Below are 19274 nucleotides of genomic sequence, written 5' to 3' on the forward strand. Positions count from 1 at the left end.
TCTCTCTCTCGCTCTCTCTCTCTCTCTCTCTCTCTCTCTCTCTCTCTCTCTCTCTCTCCTCTCTCTCTCTCTCTCTCTCTCTCTCTCTCTCTCTCTCTCTCTCTCTCTCTCTCTCACTCTCTCTCTCTCTCTCTAACCTACAAATGTGTCAGTCCCATTCCGCCGACTGTCTCTCAGCACACCACTGTTACAATACGCTTGTTAAATGAACCATCCTTTTGTCTTTCTTTACAGAGACCGCTATCATGTGTTTTAATCCCGTGTTTCCTATGTGTTGTGGTGCTGAGATAGTGTTAGCATTCAATGCAATAGACCAGGCTGATTGGCTGTCATTTACTGCTGTAACTCAATTAGCATAGACATGAGAGTCGTAAAAAGACCCCCCAGCTCCATCTGCCTCCCGGAACTGTTATCAGAGCTTTTCCTAATAAATCAAAACCCGAGCTGTTGAGATACAGTCTGTCAGTGCTGCCGAAAACAGAATGGCAGAGATACTGCACCTCTTCCTCAGTGCTGCTCGGTGAATTAGTTTCTCTCTCTCTAACTGTAGGGCTAGGGATCACTCGTAGATGGAAGCGGCTGCTCAGTTTCTCAGCGCTCTGTTGCTTTGGCCTGAATTCCAGGGAACTGCTGTGCTCTGTGGGGGGAAAATGGTGGATGGGATGATGCATCGTGTCGTGTGCACATCACATCTATTCACTGACTATATGGATTAGCTAACACGCTATCCTTGTGCTAAAGAGGCTGCCATCGTACTCCCACCTACATTACAGTCACAATTCAACCAGTTCAACAATAGGAGAATTATTGTGCAGATAAAAATACCCTTATATGGGATTTCATTTTCTATCGTCCGCTTTGGATATAATTCCACATGACAGCCGCAATAAAACTATAACAAGATTTACGTACCTTGGTGAAGATTGAAGGGATCTCCAGTGTTAGCCATCCACGAGTCCGGGTCTGGTAACTTATATGTCTGAAGGTTAACAATGAGGTAAGGTATGGCAGAAGTTTATGCAAGAGGGCTTTATAGACAAAAAAAATTGTCACCCTAAGTAAATATGAACAAATTAGGCTGTGAAAAGCATTTCATTGTTGTTTATCAGCTTGATATTACACTCAATATATCATATGAATCTAACCTTTAATTGAGTTAAAATTGTTCAAAGAAGAAAAAAAAATGTCATCAAGAAATCATTGGCACCCATGAATTTAGTACTTTGTGCACCCTCCCTTTGTCAAGATGAGTGGTCTCCTATAATGTCTGATTGGGTGCGAGAACACATAGGAAGGGATTTGAGACCATTCCTCCATACAGAAACACTCCATGTTGATAGATGACAAAGGGAGTTTAGTCTGTGAGTCACCTCATATTTATACCCCAGTGAAACAGGAAGTTGTGGATTACCCCTTAAGAGTTCCCAAAGACTCAGATGAACTTTAGAAAGTACAATATTAACCGAAATATACATCAATTACATTTTGCTCATAAGAATTTCTAGGGGTGCCAATAATGTATGTTTTTGAATAAAATTATTATTTATTGATGACAATTGTTTTATTTATTTTTACAATTTTAACCCAGTTAAAGGTTAGATTCATATGATATTTTGAGTGTAAGTTCAAACTGATAAACAACAAGGACATTTTTTCACATACTTTTTTGTTCATATTTACTTAGGATGCCAGTAATTCAGGAGGGCAGTGTACTAGGTTTTTACCTGCATTATGTACCAATTTCAGTTCAAAAAATTATTTCTGCAGGGCAATACAGGCAGAGGGTTCTGACAGAGCCTGGTCAGCTGTGTAAATAGTGAAAAGTAGCAGACCAAGAATTGGTCCCTGTGGGACACCCATTGTTATGTCCAGAAATACCATCATTAAATTAACACTGTGTTCTGTCTTTTATAAGAGGCCACGTATATCTACTTATATCAATACAATTGTAACAACAGAAACATTATAAAACTTAGCCTCACTTAGCAAATGAGCAATTACATTTTATGTTGACAAAATTCAACACGCTCTCATTGACCTCCATACAAAAAAAATAAACACTTGGTCTGCTTCACGCTGTATTCTCGCACGTACAGAGTCATCCATCTCACTTTGCCTCTTCCTCTCTGCTGAGACATGCCCAAATACAGGTGTCTATCTGTTTCCTGGGCCTAGAAGAACTCAATGCGCCAATGTCAAACAGAACAAATAGATTTACCGTTACAGGCTTGTGCAAGAAAGGTATCTCCCTCTCTCTCTTGTTCTGTCTCTCTCTCAACTCCCACTCTCACTCTCTCTCTACCCACACACATCAACTTGATTATTTAATTCAGTGCTGTAAATACATAACATAACAGGGTTAGAACTACTGTCCTCTTATTGTAGTGTGTCACTAGTGTTTAATCACAGTGGACAATGTGGCCACAATTTAACTGTCACAGTGTAATGGATGCAGGGGCCTGATAGACAGTTTCTCTGATGTGTGTGTGTCCCCGGTGCTATGGCAATGGCCTTGTCTTGCTCACTCCCCATCACTCTGTTGTTAAGGGGATGGAGGATGACCCTGAGAACTGTCTGTCCCGTCCCTGGCTGCTGCCGCCACACACATGCACGCACACACACATGCACGCACACACACACACACGCACGCACACATGCAGTCTGCCCTGGCTGCATGGAGGAGTACCGGCTCCTTCTATTGATCACACTGTCATGTCTTTGGCATCATTAAACTGAAGACTGTTAGTTTATCAAATCAATTTTCTGTAATTATTGTTACGTGATTAACTAATCAGGTAAATGTAATTAACTAGGAAGTCGGGGCACCAAGGAAAATATTCAGATTACAAAGTAATAATTTTCCAAATATAACTTTCAGATATTTTAATATCTGATCAATTAGTCTTCTAATGAATGAGTTATTCTTTACCTCACGTTAGTCTCATTCCAAACATCATACATAAATTGTCTCAATCATTTATTTATTAACTAACTAAATAATCACAGAAATGCACATACAAACAAACAAAGTAGATATGGTTACAAGGAAATGATAGGGGATGTGCCCTAGTGGGCTAAACCGGTATCGCGGCTTAGTAGACAAAGGGACTGGGAAGGGCTCGAAAGATAAAAGACACTACACAGTTGATAATTATATTCATTGAAATGCTAATCCTTTGCACATGAACGCTCACTCATTCGGGAAAAATTACAATCAATATATATATTTACGCTCAGTGTGTCGTCGTGATTTCTGTTGGAATCGTCCGTCTTTCTGTTGGAGAGTTTGTCCGCTCTCTCTCTCTCTTCCGGGGTTAGAATGGGTAGTTCAGAGTCCCATTCAGAAATGTTGTTATAGAATAGATGTTTTGGCGGTTGTCGGCCTTCGCATTCAATGGTTTAGAATTCCTAGCTGCAGACTAGTAATTAGTATCAAAGATTTGCTCTTATTCTGTCGGTATCGATAGCCTCAGAGTTTCAACAACCATTACACCCTTAGCTTATACTCAGGTTTATGGTCTCTCCTCAAACCTTAGCCCTCTCGTGGTAATCGAGGTAAGCTGGTCTGGTCTCAAAACTTAGCCATCTCGAGGTAAGCTGGTCTGATTGGAATTCCTCCCGGTGGGGGTTATATTCGTAACAGTAGAAAGGGGCTGTCCCATGACAGCAGATCAATGTCTGTGCTCATGGGGCGGGCCAATGATTTAGTTAAACTCCAAAGGGAATTGGAGTTTCCTTCATTAAACTGTTTATAATCACATTACATAATTTCACAAATAGTTTCATCTTTACTCATTCATTTTATACAACAATTAGATGCAAGCCTCATACCTGAGACTCTTGTATAAACAGAGTTGTGGTAATGTGGCTGTATTGTCTCTCATGCGTTTCATAAACATTAAACGAAATGGACCGGTCGTAGCTGGATTCTTCCCCGACCGTGTACACATTCTCCAAAAATTGTTCAGTTCTCAAGTTTTGTGATGTGGAAGAGGTTCCTTTGTTCTCCTGTGAACCTCACTCACTCTATACTCTGGCCATGAGGAGAGAACTCCTCTAGGAATTTATGACCTGCCTAACAGAGTCTGGGTGTAAGGGGAAGAGAGAGAGGTGGTGAGAGAGAGGGGGATGGTGCAGAGAGAGGGGGATGGTGCTCGCTGTACCCAAAGAGGGCCAGGTCATGACAACACTCTGTCTCAGAACTGAACGTAGGAACACACACACATTTCACATGGATAATATACAGTTGGCTGGGTTTTCCATGCATCGGCAAGACAGAACATCTGCCTCTGTGGTAAGACAAGGGTGGTGGTCTGTGTCAATTTGTCAATAACAGCTGGTGCACGAAATGTAATATTAAGGAAGTCTGTAGGTTTTGCTCACCTGAGGTAGAGTATCTCATGATAAGCTGTAGACCACACTATTTAACAATAGAGTTTTCATCTATATTCATCGTAGCTGTCCACCACAAACTGATGCTGGCACTAAGACCGCACTCAACAAGCTGAATAAGGCCATAAGCAAACAAGAAAATGCACATCCAGAGGCAGCGCTCCTGGTGGCGGGGGAAATCAGGTCAAACTAAAATCTGTCATACCTTCAACCAGAGGAAAAAAATAACTCTAGACCACCTTTACTCCACACACAGAGATGCATACAAAGCTCTCCCACACCCTCCATTTGGCAAATCTGACCACAATTCTATCCCCCTGATTCCTGCTTACAAGCAAAAACTAAAGCAGGAAGTACCAGTGACTGTTTTCTTTAGCAAAGACTGGAATATGTTCTGGCATTCATCCAATGGCATTCAGGAGTATACCACCTCAGTCACCGGCTTCATCAATAAGTGCATCGATGACGTCGTCCCCACAGTGACTGTACGTACATATCCCAATCAGAAGACATGAATTACAGGCAACATCTGCACCGAGCTAAAGGCTAGCTCTACTCTTTAGCTCAGTGCGAATGTTGCCTGTAATCCATGGCATCTGGTTGGGGTATGTACGTACAGTCACTGTGGGGACGACGTCCTCGATGCACTTATTGATAAAGCCAGTGACTGATGTGGTGTATTCCTCAATGCCATCGGAAGAATCCCGGAACATGTTCCAGTCTGTGATAGCAAAACAGTCCTGTAGTTTAGCATCTGCTTCATCTGACCACTTTTTTATAGACCGATTTATAGACCGATAATTTAATTTTTGCTTGTAAGCAGGAAATCAGAAGGATAGAGTTGTGGTCGGATTTACCAAATGGAGGGCGAGGGAGAGCTTTGTACGCTCTGTGTGTGGAGTATAGGTGATCTAGATTTTTTTTCCTCTGGTTGCACATTTAACATGTTGATGGAAATTTGGTAGAACTGATTTAAGTTTCCCTGCATTAAAGTCCACGGCCACTGGGAGCGCCGCCTCTGGGTGAGTGGTTTCCTGTTTGCTTATTTCCTTTTACAGCTGACTCAGTGCGGTCTTAGTGCCAGCATCTGTCTGTGGTGGTAAATAAACAGCCACGAAAAGTTTAGCTCAAAACTCTCTAGGCAAGTAGTCTGGCCTATAATTTATCACAATGTACTCTACTTCAGGTGAGCAAAATCTAGAGACTTCCTTAGATTTCGTGCACCAGCTGTTGTCTTACCGGAGTGTGCTGTTCTATCTTACCGGTGCAGCGTATATCCCACTAGCTGAATATCCATGTCGTTATTCAGCCACGATTCCGTGAAACATAGGATATTACAATTTTTGATGTCCCGTTGGTAGGATATTCGTGATCGTACCTCGTCTATGTTTATTTTCCAATGATTGCACGTTGGCGAGTAATATTGACGGTAACGGCAGCTTTCCCACTCGCCTTTTCCGGGTCCTGACCAGGCATCCGGCTCTTTGTCCTCTGTACCTGCGTCGCTTCCTCTTGCAAATAATGGGGATGTTGGCCCTGTCGGGTGTTTGGAGAATGTCCTGTGCGTCTTGCTTGTCGAAGATAAAATCTTTGTCTAATCCGAAGTGAGTGATCGCTGTGCTGATATTCAGAAGCTCCTTTTTGCCGTAAGATACGGTTGCAGAAACATTATGTACAAAATAAGTTACAAATAACGCAAGAAAACCCCACATAAATAGTACAATTGGTTGGGCGCCCGGAAAAATGCTGCCATTTCTTCCGGCTCCATTTCACAGTAAGGTCTACTGTTGTATTCTGCGCAAGTTACAAATAACATTGTATTTCATTTTGATCTCTGTCGTGCCCAGAATACAGCCAGTGTTCTATAGGCTTCACTATAGTTAGAGAGGTAATCATTGAATCTGAAAGTCATACAAGAGACAGTCAAAGCTACACACAGAGAACAACCACCACTACCAATATCAAAGAATGATGATGGATGATGCATGGGGTATTAGGTGTCTCTCTATGTGAATGCTGGTCATAATGGCCATGCATTCATTCAATTGCAATTGTAAGGGCTGTACGTTTTTTACCTAACCTTTATTTAACTAGGCAAGTCAGTGAAGAACAAATTCTTATTGACAATGACGGCCTACCCCGGCCAAACACTAGCCCGGACGACTATGGGCCAATTGTGCGCCGCCCTATGGGACTCCCAATCACGGCCGGTTGTGATACAGCCTGGAATCGAACCAGGGACTGTAGTGACTCCTCTAGCGCTGAGATGCAGTGCCTTACACCGCTGCATCACTCGGGAGCACAAAGGGACATAAAGGATCATAAAAACAGTGGAGTCGTATCAGAAACAAACTCAGAAATCAATCCACCATTTCTGTCTATGTTTTCTAATGATGTACAAAGCCTGCCTGTCCATCTTCCATCCCTGCCAGATAATGACCACAGAATACCATAGCTATCGAATTGGGATGATTTGCTTCCCCAGCAGTGGTTTCTGTCAGCGATGCTCCACAGGTAGAGTAGCTCTCTGTGAAATGTCTGCAGTCTGCCTGGATAGGAACCAGATATTAATACAGAGCCCCATCACTCTCCCTGTACTTTTAAAGAGAGAGCAGGCAAAGTATATCTGCCAGACATCAGACCGACTGTAGGACCAACATCAATCAGTATATTAGTAGATCAGCTGCTCTATAAAGTAAGATTGGTTTGGACCAGGAGAGAAAGTCAGTCTGGCAGGTAGTTCTCAGAAACGCAACTCTAAAACACAAACACGCACACACACAGTTTGGGAATAATGAGAAAGAATAGCATTCTCCCTGTTCAGTCTGAATAATTCAGGAGTAGGGGGTAGGGAGGCCTGGAAGGAGAGTCTTGATAATAGCAAGTGCGTTTCCATCCAATGGCCATCAAAATTTCCACAATATTTTAAATGTTATATACTGTATGCTGCTCTCTCTGCTATTATGTCTGTAGTTATATTACTCCAGTATATCACTGTAGAGCACAGAGAAGAAATCTAACACTGCATCGTTCAGTATTCCACCATTATTGTGGTGTGGTACTGCAGTCAGTCACTTTTTTCTCTTTTTTTGTCATCCTGCATGGATGGCTACCTTCCATTGGTTCATATTCCATTACAGCCTGAGTCAGAGTGGTTGCAATCATGTCTTCAATCCGCCCAGCTAGCTAGCATCCAGACGGACACACAGACACACACGGGATGACCCTAACTTTTGTACTTCTGTACATTGGATCCACAATGATGAAGAAACGGATGTGTGTGATGTATGGTATTATTTGGTTGGGTGTGTGGTCTTAAATGATATGGTGAACAGACATCTCACATCACCCCCAACAGTCATAACAACTCACGTGTGTCTATTGTACAAGACATCCGGTGATAATGAGTATAAAATATTCATGTATTAGATATATAGTATAGACTAAGACTAAAAGGGTGACTCATCATCGTCTGAGTAATTATATATAGTCAATTCCTCTTCAACCTATATGGTCATAATAGAGTCTCGATACAATGAACATGTTAAATAAAACACACAAAAAGCTATTAGTTGTTTATCGTCGGTAATACTGTAAGATCCATTTTAGCGTTTAGCCTCTTACAGTTGCAGCGTAAATGTTTCAGTTCTTTTATTATATATTATCGTTCATATGTTTCAACAACTACATGCTCTGCTGTTTGCACTCTTGCTCCAGGTGAAGACATGCCACCGTTAGCGCTTTGAGATTCTTTGTAATGAATGAATGTAATTAAATGTACTATTATCTGTAGCTGCAGCAGCAGTCTGACCCTATCAATCTGTACTTGTTACGTGCCAGTCATTGACGTCACATTGCTCTCCCTCATTCTCTGTTGTAGTAGATTTTCAGATTTTCTATTTGCATTTATTGTACCTAGGTTTGATTATGTCATGTAATCTACATTTATATGAGCCAAATGTGTGTGCTCGCCCTTTTATGACACTGATGATGGTTAAGTCAACCAAAATAGTTGCCTTATTTATGCACGTTATTGCACTGAGCACGTCCTAATAAATATCATCTATTTTTGCATCTGAGCCTTCTTTTGAAGTGGTATTCATGTTTCCAACAGTGTGCGGTTATCTATCCTTTCCAACATCTCTCTCTGTGACCACAGGTGTTCCTGAAAAGTGACCGCGTTGCCAAGATGGTCCAGAGCGGGGGCTTCTCAGCCAATGACTGCAGGGAGGTGTTCAAGAGGCACATCGAGAAGCGTGTCCGCAGCCTGCCCGAGATCGATGGCCTGAGTAAGGAGACGGTGCTCAGCTCCTGGATGGCCAAGTTCGACACCATCTACCGCGGGGACGAGGACCCACGCAAGGCTCAGCAACGCATGACGGCTAGTGCAGCCTCTGAGCTCATCCTCAGCAAGGACCAGCTCTACGAGATGTTCCAGAACATTCTGGGTATCAAGAAGTTTGAGCACCAGCTGCTCTACAACGCCTGCCAGGTAAGAGCAGGCGTTAGTAGAGGGAGGGTGTGTTTGTACGCATCACTGTGAAGTATGGTTGCGTCCGAAATGGCACCCTATTCCCTGCACTGCTTTTGGACAGGGCCCATCGGCTGCTATTTCTGACACATCTATGTGTGTGTACATCACTGTTGAAAAATTACTGCTAGATCTTTCCCAGTGGGCAAAACTGACTGGTTGCAATGACGTCATCATGATGTTGCAGACAGTTTTGCCTGCTGGGTGAAGTATTGTCCTCATGAGCAAAGCCTCACCTAGTAAAAAGAACAAACAAAAAACAACGCAAGGCCCAGAACAGTGCAGCACTTGCTACTGTTGTTTAGGCTATACCTGCAGCTGTACAGATTTTGCTACTGTAGCTGTCTGGTTTTTTACCTTGACTAGAGGGCCTGTTTTCCATTCATAAACAGGCTCTTCCTATTCTTTTATTTTGGCTGAAACAGCCTTTAAATTTTATTATTGTTATTTCACCTTTATTTAACCAGGTAGGCCAGTTGAGAACAAGTTCTCATTTACAACTGCGACCTGGCCAAGATAAAGCAAAGCAGTTCATCAGGTGAATTAATATAAAATAACATGTTCAAGAGGGAGATGGCACAAAGCCAAAGCAGGGGTATATTCATTACGTCTTGCAATGGTAAAGGTTTACATTTTAAGAACCAAACGGAAGCAAACGGAACTGTGAGGGGACCTACCTTAATTTGTACAATAGAAACTCATGTTTTCGTAACAAAACATTTTCCATTTTAAGTAAACAGTTTCTGTTGCAAAACATTTTGCAACAGACTAAACGTTTTGCAACAGAATCGGCGTAATGAATACACCCCTGGTAAATCACAGGCCTATCTGTCTTATAGCCTTCCCCTAGAGAGCTAGCGCTTCAATCTCCACCCTATTAAGAGTGACATGTTGAGATTGCTAGAGGATAATGGTGGACACCAGGGTGCCCGTGTCAGAAAATAACTCTCCCTCCCCGCAGCACTGCTTCACTTTTACAACAGACTATGGGAATGCTGAGACTAAGAGAGCAGATAGCAGGGCTAATATATTCTTCTTCCAGGAGCTTAATTAAAGTCTGATCACAGGAAGCATTCAGTGCCAGAGTTAAGATACATTTACATTTGCTCATAATTTAATACATTAGCAACCACACAAGTGAAGAATCTCTTTCTCTCCCATTTCGATTTAATGCACGTTGCCCTCGGAAACCAATGAATTGTTGAAACAACTTAATTTCTGTCTGAGCGAAAGAAGTTCTTAGTCTTTTCTTTGTCATTAATGTTGTATACAATTTGAAAGGTTGCAAACCCAATGGCGTATCCTCAGGTGCAATTAAACAAATGGTGCCTACTTTTAATATTTAAACACAAACTGACGTTTTTTCCCTTCAACTGAAGTTTTATGGCAGATTGTGAATGCAGACTGGGTTACAATGTGAAGTTAAAGATTGATCGTAAATCCCGATCCATGCTCCATCTCTCTCTGTCTCTGTCTCGCTCTCTCTCTCTCCCTCCCGAACCTTAATTTGTTGGAGGTTTGTCTCACGCTGAGATAAAGCACATCCCCTCTGAATCTTCCCATAGCCTCCCCACAAATTCACTGTGCTTTAGATTCTTCCCTGCTCATCCTTTGAAGATGGCTAACCTAGTTTTCCTGTGCTGCCTGGTGGCAAAGCAGAGCAGAGCAGAGTAGAGCCGCTGGTGGAGGGTCATGTCATGAATGAGGACACTGTGCGGTGGTGGTGTGGTGTGCAATCCCTCTAAACATGCTCTAAACCCTGCAGAGCTGCAGACAAAGAAAACACCGCTATATTTTCAATATCATCGCTTTCTGTATGTTCTTTTGGCCCTTTAGATTTTTTGGGGGCCATGGAAATGGTAGGCTGTGCTGCAGTGTTAGTAGGTAAACACAACTTGTTATTTTATTTAGGTCAGGGCCGCTTGCTTGCAGCAAAGAGCTAACCTGTTCAGATTGATTTACGATTTGTCTGGAACACACATGCCTGAAATGTGCTTGCACATATTCACACACACACACACACACACACACACACACACACACACACACACACACACACACACACACACACACACACACACACACACACACACACACACACACACACACACACACACACACACACACACACACACACACACACACACACACACACACACACACACACACACGGACACACACACGGACACACACAGATTGATACACATACACACACACATGCACAGATGACTATTGCACACATTAACACACTAGCGCAGAGCAATCAGAGTCGGTACATTAAAGCGTACTAAATCTCTATTCCATTGACCATCTTGTCACAGCAGTCAATACATCACTGCTCACAAGCAGCAGAATGGCTCTTCTGCTGACAACTGATGCCTTTTTACCACAGTGTTCAATATGACAGGAGCAAAAATTCAACATCTCATGCCTGATTTTCTGTAGCTGCATAGTGAACAACAAGGTCTCACCAGATTTAATGGCCTGCGGATCGGTTGTTTGTCTAATGTCTGTTGAGCAGTAAATAAATGTATTTGAAGGATCTTTGATGATTTTCATTCTTTATGATGGATGCTTTTCTGTTAAAGGGGAAATCCAGGATTTAAATAAAACAACAAAGGCTGTGTAATGACTTTCGTCGGTGGAAAGAGAGGTGTACCAAAGCGCAGCGTGGTACGTTTCCATATTTATTGGAATACTTTTTCAATACGAACAAAAACAATAAACAGACGAAAACCAACGAAGCTACAGTCCTGAACTAGTGAACATAGAACACATGAACGCACGAACAGGAACAATCACCCACAAACCAACAGTGAAAACAGGCAACCTATATATGGTTCCCAATCAGAGACAACGTAAAACACCTGCCTCTGATTGAGAACCATATCAGGCCAATCAGACAAACCTAACCTAGAAACATAGACATAGACTATACCCACCCAGCTCACGTCCTGACCAACTAAATAAAGACAAAACAAAGGAAATAAGGTCAGGAACGTGACAGTACCCCTCCCCCCCAAGGTGCGGACTCCGGCCGCAAAACCTGAACCTATAGGGGAGGGTCTGGGTGGGCATCTGTCCATGGTGGCGGCTCTGGCACTGGACGTGGCCCAGACTCCACCATAGTCAATCCCCGCTTCCGTGGCCTCCTCTTAACAGCGACCCTCCAAATTAACCCCACTCGACTGATGGGCGCCTCTGGACTGAGGGGCAGCTCCGGACTGAGGGGCGGCTCCGGACTGAGGGGCGGCTCCGGACTGAGGGGCGGCTCCGGACTGGCGGGCGGCTCCGGACTGAGGGGCGGCTCCGGACTGGCGGGCGGCTCTGACAGCTCCGGACTGGCGGGCGGCTCTGGCAGCTCCTGACTGGCGGGCGGCTCTGGCAGCTCCMGACMGGCGGGCGGCTCRGGCSGCTCCTGACTGACCGACGGCTCTAGCGGCTCTTGACTGACGGATGGCTCTAGCGGCTCCTGACTGACGGACGGCTCTAGCGGCTCCTGACTGACGGACGGCTTTGATTGCTCAGGACAGACGGGCGGCTCTGACGACTTTGGACAGACGGGCGGCTCTGACGGCTCCGGACAGACGGGTGGCTCAGACGGCGCTGGGCAGAAGGGCAGCGCAGGCGGCGCTGGGCAGACGAGCAGCGCAGGCGGCGCTGGGCAGACAGCAGACTTTGGCCTGCTGAGGCGCACAGTAGGCCTGGTGCGTGGTGCCGGAACTGGTGGTACCAGGCTAAGGACACGCACCTCAAGGGTAGTGCGGGGAGCAGCAATAGGACGTACAGGGCTCTGGAGACGCACAGGAGGCTTGGTGCGTGGTGCCGGAACTGGTGGTACCGGGCTGGAGACACGCACCACAGGGTGAGTGCGTGGAGGAGGAACAGGGCTCTGGAGACGCACTGGAGGCTTGGTGCGTGGTGCCGGAACTGGTGGTACCGGGCTGGAGACACGCACCACAGGGAGAGTGCGTGGAGGAGGAACAGGGCTCTGGAGACGCACTGGAAGCCTGGTGCGTGATGTTGGCACTGGTGGTACTGGGCTGGGGCGAGGAGGTGGCACCGGATAGACCGGACCGTGAAGGCGTACTGGAGCTCTTGAGCACCGAGCCTGCCCAACCTTACCGGGTTGAATGCTCCCCATAGCCAGGCCAGTGCGGGGAGGTGGAATAACCCGCACTGGGCTGTGCTGGCGAACCGGGGACACCATGCGTAAGGCTGGTGCCATGTACACCGGCCCGAGGAGACGCACTGGAGACCAGATGCGTTGAGCCGGCTTCATGGCACCTGGCTCGATGCCCACTCTAGCCCGGTCGATACGAGGAGCTGGGATGTACCGCACCGGGCTATGCACACGTACAGGAGACACCGTGCGCTCTTCCGCATAACACGGTGTCTGCCCGTACTCTCGCTCTCCACGGTAAGCCCGGGAAGTTGGCACAGGTCTCCTACCTGACTTCGCCACACTCCCCTTTAGCCCCCCCAAGACATTATTTGGGCTGTCTCTCGGGCTTCCTACCGCTTCGCCATGCTGCCTCCATTTGCCGGTATCCCTCCGCACATTGCTCCATAGGATCCCAGGCGGGCTCCGGCACTCTCCCTGGGTCGACCGCCCACCTGTCTATCTCTTCCCAAGTGGTATAATCCAGATTCTGCTGCCGAGCTAGCTCCTCAAAACGCCACCTCTCTGCTTTCGCTGCCTCCAGCTCAGCTTTGGGGCGGCGATATTCCCCTGGCTCTGCCCAGGGTCCTTTACCGTCCAACTCGTCTTCCCATGTCCATTCCTGACATCGCTGCTGCTGCCGCTGTCGCTGTCCGTTACCACGCTGCTTGGTCCGAGTTTGGTGGGTGATTCTGTAATGACGCATGAACGCACGAACAGGAACATTCACCCACAAACCAACAGTGAAAACAGGCAACCTAAATATGGTTCCCAATCAGAGACAACGTAAAACACCTGCCTCTGATTGAGAACCATATCAGACAAACCTAACCTAGAAACATAGAACATAGACTATACCCACCCAGCTCACGTCCTGACCAACTAAATAAAGACAAAACAAAGGAAATAAGGTCAGGAACGTGACAGGCTGTATGTCATTAATTTAATAGTCCAAAAATGGATGTGCCAATCACAGTTTGCCCCATTTAAAGACCTCATTTTATTGGCTGCTCTTCTCCCTTGAATATTTTCTTTCAACCATTTTGATGATGCTGATGGAAAGTATTCTGACTGACTGTGCCTTGTATGGAAAATGATATTATGACAGTGACAGTAAGCCAGCCTTTCCTCATCTGCATCCCAAATGGCACCCTATTCCCTATACAGTATTAGTGCACTAATTTTGATCAGGGCACATATGGCTCTCTCGGGTCAAAAGTTTCAAGTTTCAAAGTGTTTTGGTCACATGCACAGGATACAGCAGGTGTAAAACAGTACAGTGTAATGTTACTTACAAGCTCGTTCCCAACAATGCAGTATTCAGTATCAATGTGGGAGTAGGGTTGGGCGGTATCCCGTGGTTTTTTGAAATACCCTCGGTATGATTTTCCAATATCGTCAATACTGTAAACATTTTTGTGAATGTGGATATTTGTATTTTTTAAATAAATACTTGCAGTCAACTTATGCACGAGGTAATAGACAAAGCAGATCGCGTTCATCATTTTGCCTGTTAGATCATTTTTCATTATGAAACTTACCGGTACTAGTTTCCCAAAACAGCAAACGATTTCTGACATGGAAAACATTTTGGGACTATATCAACAGTGAACTAATGAAAAAAATGGAAAAATATAGTTTTTGTGTGGACTTTTCCTTTAAGTGAGGTGATCAAGTTACACTTGTGTGAAATTCACTACTAATGTTTGCCAGCTATATATCTTATAACTATTTAGTTAACTATCCAAGATGTGCCAAATAAATTATCTTTAGCTGGGTTTTGCTAACGTGCTAAGTGTCTAATGTTCATCTGGAGGCGAAAGAAACACACACCTGTTTAGGCGAGGTGCAGGCTAGCGGAGTAGAACCCTTGAAAAAGAACAGGAGAGCCGCACACTCTAGGAGCTCAAATGCAATAATTTAATAACATAATATCCAACATTTTGACAGACAAGCTGTCTTCATCAGGGTGTGCGGCTCTCCTTTTCTTTTTAAAGTGGCTAATGTTAATTTGCAAGATCAAGGTTCTTGGTAACAGCAGCAGAGAAAATCCCCTTCTAGATTAAGATCCCGGCTGACTAATATTTGTTTTGAAATACTTGCATAACTTTGAGCAGCGTTGTCTGTCTTAATAGTTAAAAGGGAAGTTATCTTTTTTTTTACAACCAAATCTCTATTTTTGATGTAAATGGAATGTTATAGAAGGGTCAAGACACCTTTTTCTTTTCACATGTTTTTGAGAAACTTAAACCAAATACCAAAATCACTTCCTCATTCTCATTGTGTGGTATGGGTGCATGAATAAAGGCTCCAAAAACACCCAAATACGTCCTTCTAGAAACGGAAAAGTTCTCAGTATAGTGATGCAGGTCTTAAGTTGCTTTGCACACGGAATTGCGTCATTCTGAATATTATACGCAACGTTATATTCGATTTTGTTGCGACTTAAGCGATACCCCCTCTGTCCAATCTACAGGTACCTGAACACTTGAACTGGACTGACCACCTGCTTTGATTCTCTGCACCTTAGCACACATGCACTCACATATGCACACACCCATACACACACTCACATATACATTCATGCTACACACACATCACAACTGCTGCTACCAGACTCTTATTCTACAGTGCATTCGGAAAGTATTCAGACCCTTTCCCTTTTTCCACATTTTGTTAAGTTAAAACCTCATTCTAAAATGGATTAAATGGACATTTTTCCTCAGTCTACACACAATACCCCATAATGACAAAGCAAAAACAGGTTTTTAGAAATGTATTAAAAATAACAAACTGAAAAAACGTATTTACATAAGTATTCAGACCCTTTGCTATGAGACTCGAAATTGAGCTGAGGTGTATCCTGTTTCCATTGATCATCCTTTCTACAACTTGATTGGAGTCCACCTGTGGTAGATTCAATTGATTGGACATAATTTGGAAAGGCACACACCTGTCTATATAAGGTCCCACAGTTGACAGTGCACGTCAGAGCAAAAACCAAGCCATGAGGTTGAAGGAATTGTCCGTAGAGCTCCAAGACAGGATTGTGTCAAGGCACAGATCTGGGGAAGGGTACCAAAACATTTCTGCAGCAGTGGAGGTCCCCAAGAACACAGTGGCCTCCATCATTCTTAAATAGAAGAAGTTTGGAACTACCAAGACTCTTCCTCGAGCTGGCCCCCCAGCCAAACTGAGCAATTGGGGGAGGTGACCAAGAACCCGATGGCCACTCTGAAAACAAATAATAATAATACATTTTATAATAAGGCTGTAATGTAACAAAATGTGGAAAAATTCAAGGGACTGTGCACTTTCCAAATGCACTGTATGTCTTATTGGCTGGTGATGACGCTATGGACGTAGTACTTGGTGGGCTCTCCATGCAGCGGCAGGATTGGACGGCGGCTTTAGGGAAAACGAAAGGAGGCAGTGTGTCTTTTATCCTAAATAACAACTGGTGTGCTGCTTCAAGTGTGAAGTAAATTTCAAGCTTTTGCTCACCTGATATAGACTAATTAATGGTAAGCTGCAGACCCTTTGGTGGGGCCATAAAGAAACAAGAAACCGCTCACCCAGAGGCAGCATTTCTGGTGGGTGAAGACTTTAACACGAGGAGACTTAAAACCGTTCAACCTCACTTCTACCAACACGTCTCCTGTGCCACTAGGGGCTCTACAACTCTAGACTACTTTTATTCTACCCACAGAAATGCATACAAGACCCTCCCTCGTCCTCCCTTCAGCAAATCCGACCATGAATCCATTCTCCTGCTGCCTGTTTACAAACAAAAGCTCAAACAGGAAGTACCAGTGATGCGCTCAATACGGAAGTGTACGGACGAAGCAGACGCGAGGCTACCTGAATCCCCAAAAATGTCCTAGTACAGACTAGGATATGTTTCAGGGTTCATCCGATAACATTGAGGAGTTTACCACAACAGTGACAGGCTTCATCAATTAGTGCATAGACGACCTCCCCAAAGTGACTATAAGAACGTATCCCAAACAAAAACCAAGGATTACAGGCAACATCAGCGCTGGGCTAAAGGCTAGAGCTACCGCGACGCAGAACTCCCAAATGAGCTAAATGCCTTTTCTGCTCGCTTCAAGGAATATAACACTGTGCCTTGTGTGAAAGCCCCTGCTTTTCCAGATGACTGTGTGATCTCACTCTCCGTGGCCGATGTGAACAAAATGTTTAAAACAGGTTAACAATCCCAACACCACCGGGCCAGACGGAACACCAGGGCACGTTTTCAAAGCATGTGCAGACCCGCTGGCAGGTGTCTTCGCAGACATTTTCAATCTCTCCTTGTCCCAGTCTTTAATCCCAACATGTTACAAGCTGACCACCATTAACCCTGTTTTCAATAGCTCCAAGGTAACTTTGGAAGGACAATTGCACCGCCCTTGACCTCAAAGCGCTACAAAGGGTGGTGCAGACAGCCCAGTACATCACTGGGGTCGAGATCCCTGCCATCCATCAGAGGAAGGCCTGAAAAATTGCCAAAGACTCCAGCCACCTAAGCCACGGACCTTTCACTCTGCTACCGTCCAGCAAACGTTACTGGAGCATCAGCTTTCGGACCAACAGGCTTCCAGACAGCTTCTACCCCCAAGCTGGTTGATCAGCTGCATCAGGTTAGTTACAAGTAGGGTTGGAGCGAAAAACTACAGGAGGGTAGCTGTCCAGGAACAGGGTTGGACAACAACTTGACCTGACTAAATGGCTCTCTCAGAGGCATGTGACAGTCCTTAGTGTGTGTGTGCGTTCGTTTAGCCACTACAAGCAACGATCAAGCTACTCTATCAAACGCATCCATCCAGATCAAACACAAATCATTTAGCCTTTCTGATGGTGATGGAGTGAATGGCATATTTTCTCCCTAGAAAGGTGGCCTCGCGGGGGCGTGAGGCACTGAAGAGGCGTTCTGAATGAGTTTGTGCCAGTAGATGACTCAAACACCACCTGGAGTTTATTTAATGAAAGCACAATCAGACGTAATTGGCAGAAATTGTCGGGCTTCAGCAAACGCAGTCAGAGACAGAGAATGTAAATGTGCTTTTGCCTGTATTGTGCTCACGCATAGCAATGAGATGAGTTGGCCTTGCAGATCTCTTTCACATGTTAACTAACATTTACCATTTTAGGTACTTGGATGGTCGTTTGCCTTGCTGAAGAGGTTGCCACAGGAGGTGATAATCACACGTCATCACAAATGTGATGATAATCACACCTCAGAGTTCAGTCTCTCAGCTCCTCTCAAAAGGCTGCTTGGGTGCTGCTGAACGGTTACGGACACTATGGATGGATGTGGCAAACATTAATATTATTCACATAATCACATCTCATATGGATCATATGTGTCCCAAATGGCACCCTATTCCCTATATAGTGCACTACTTTTGAACAGTATGGTTTTTGGAACAAATAATAGTATACACTCAGTAACTAATGTATTTGTACTTACAAAGTACATAAAGATAGCCTAACTCAAATACATTTGACAGAAATGTATTTTTTGAAGATTCTGGGTCTCAAATTGAGAGTGGGAGGAATAGCATTAGTATAATTTTTTTTATTTTAGACTCTACTGTTACATAAGAGAATTTGCCATTTAATCGGTTTTGTTTTGTTCTCCCGTCAACGCGTAGGGTTCATGTCGACAATAGCCTGGGTTTCCAATTGAGATTTGAGTGGGGAAAATCATATTCATAAGGCATTATTTATTTATTAGCCCCAACAGTACAGTTGTATAACAGAATTTTAGATGTTATCTATAGCATGATCATAATGCTGAAATGTTGCTCTCCCATCCATTTACAGTACAGTGCCCACTCCCTAGTTCCTACCTGCTGTAATCAGGAGGAGGGACCTTAACAGCCATTGGGGTTCACATTGACAATCGTTTACATTATGTGCAGCTCTCATCAGCCATTGTTGCTGTGTGAATCACAGGAAGGATAGTCTGGCCGTCTTTACAGTCTCTGTTCACTCGGAGGCGTAGGAGGTACCTTCAACAGCGCTAGAGTTTGTGTGGGTGAGAGAGACGGCAGGTAGCCTAGTCGTTAAGAGCGTTGGGTTCAAATCCCAGAGTCGACTAGGTGAAAAATCTGTTGATGTGCCCTTGAGAAAAGCACTTAACCCTAATTGCTCCTGTAAGTCGCTCTGAGTATGAGTGTCTAC

The 19274-nt window shown here is 44.4% G+C and overlaps 1 protein-coding gene across 9 annotated transcripts in view; it reads left to right on the forward strand.

Moving 5' to 3' along the window:
- The window catches only part of LOC111963768 (calcium-dependent secretion activator 1), a 143225-nt gene that overhangs the window by 38226 nt on the left and 85725 nt on the right, over positions 1–19274 (forward strand). For all 9 annotated transcript variants that reach the window (XM_070443512.1, XM_070443510.1, XM_070443487.1 and 6 more), the window contains exon 3: positions 8552–8884. In XM_070443512.1, coding sequence (XP_070299613.1) covers positions 8552–8884 — 333 coding nt within the window. The remainder of the gene's footprint in view (positions 1–8551; positions 8885–19274) is intronic.

This window comes from Salvelinus sp. IW2-2015, linkage group LG1, assembly GCF_002910315.2.
Source record: "Salvelinus sp. IW2-2015 linkage group LG1, ASM291031v2, whole genome shotgun sequence".
Taxonomy (NCBI): domain Eukaryota; kingdom Metazoa; phylum Chordata; class Actinopteri; order Salmoniformes; family Salmonidae; genus Salvelinus; species Salvelinus sp. IW2-2015.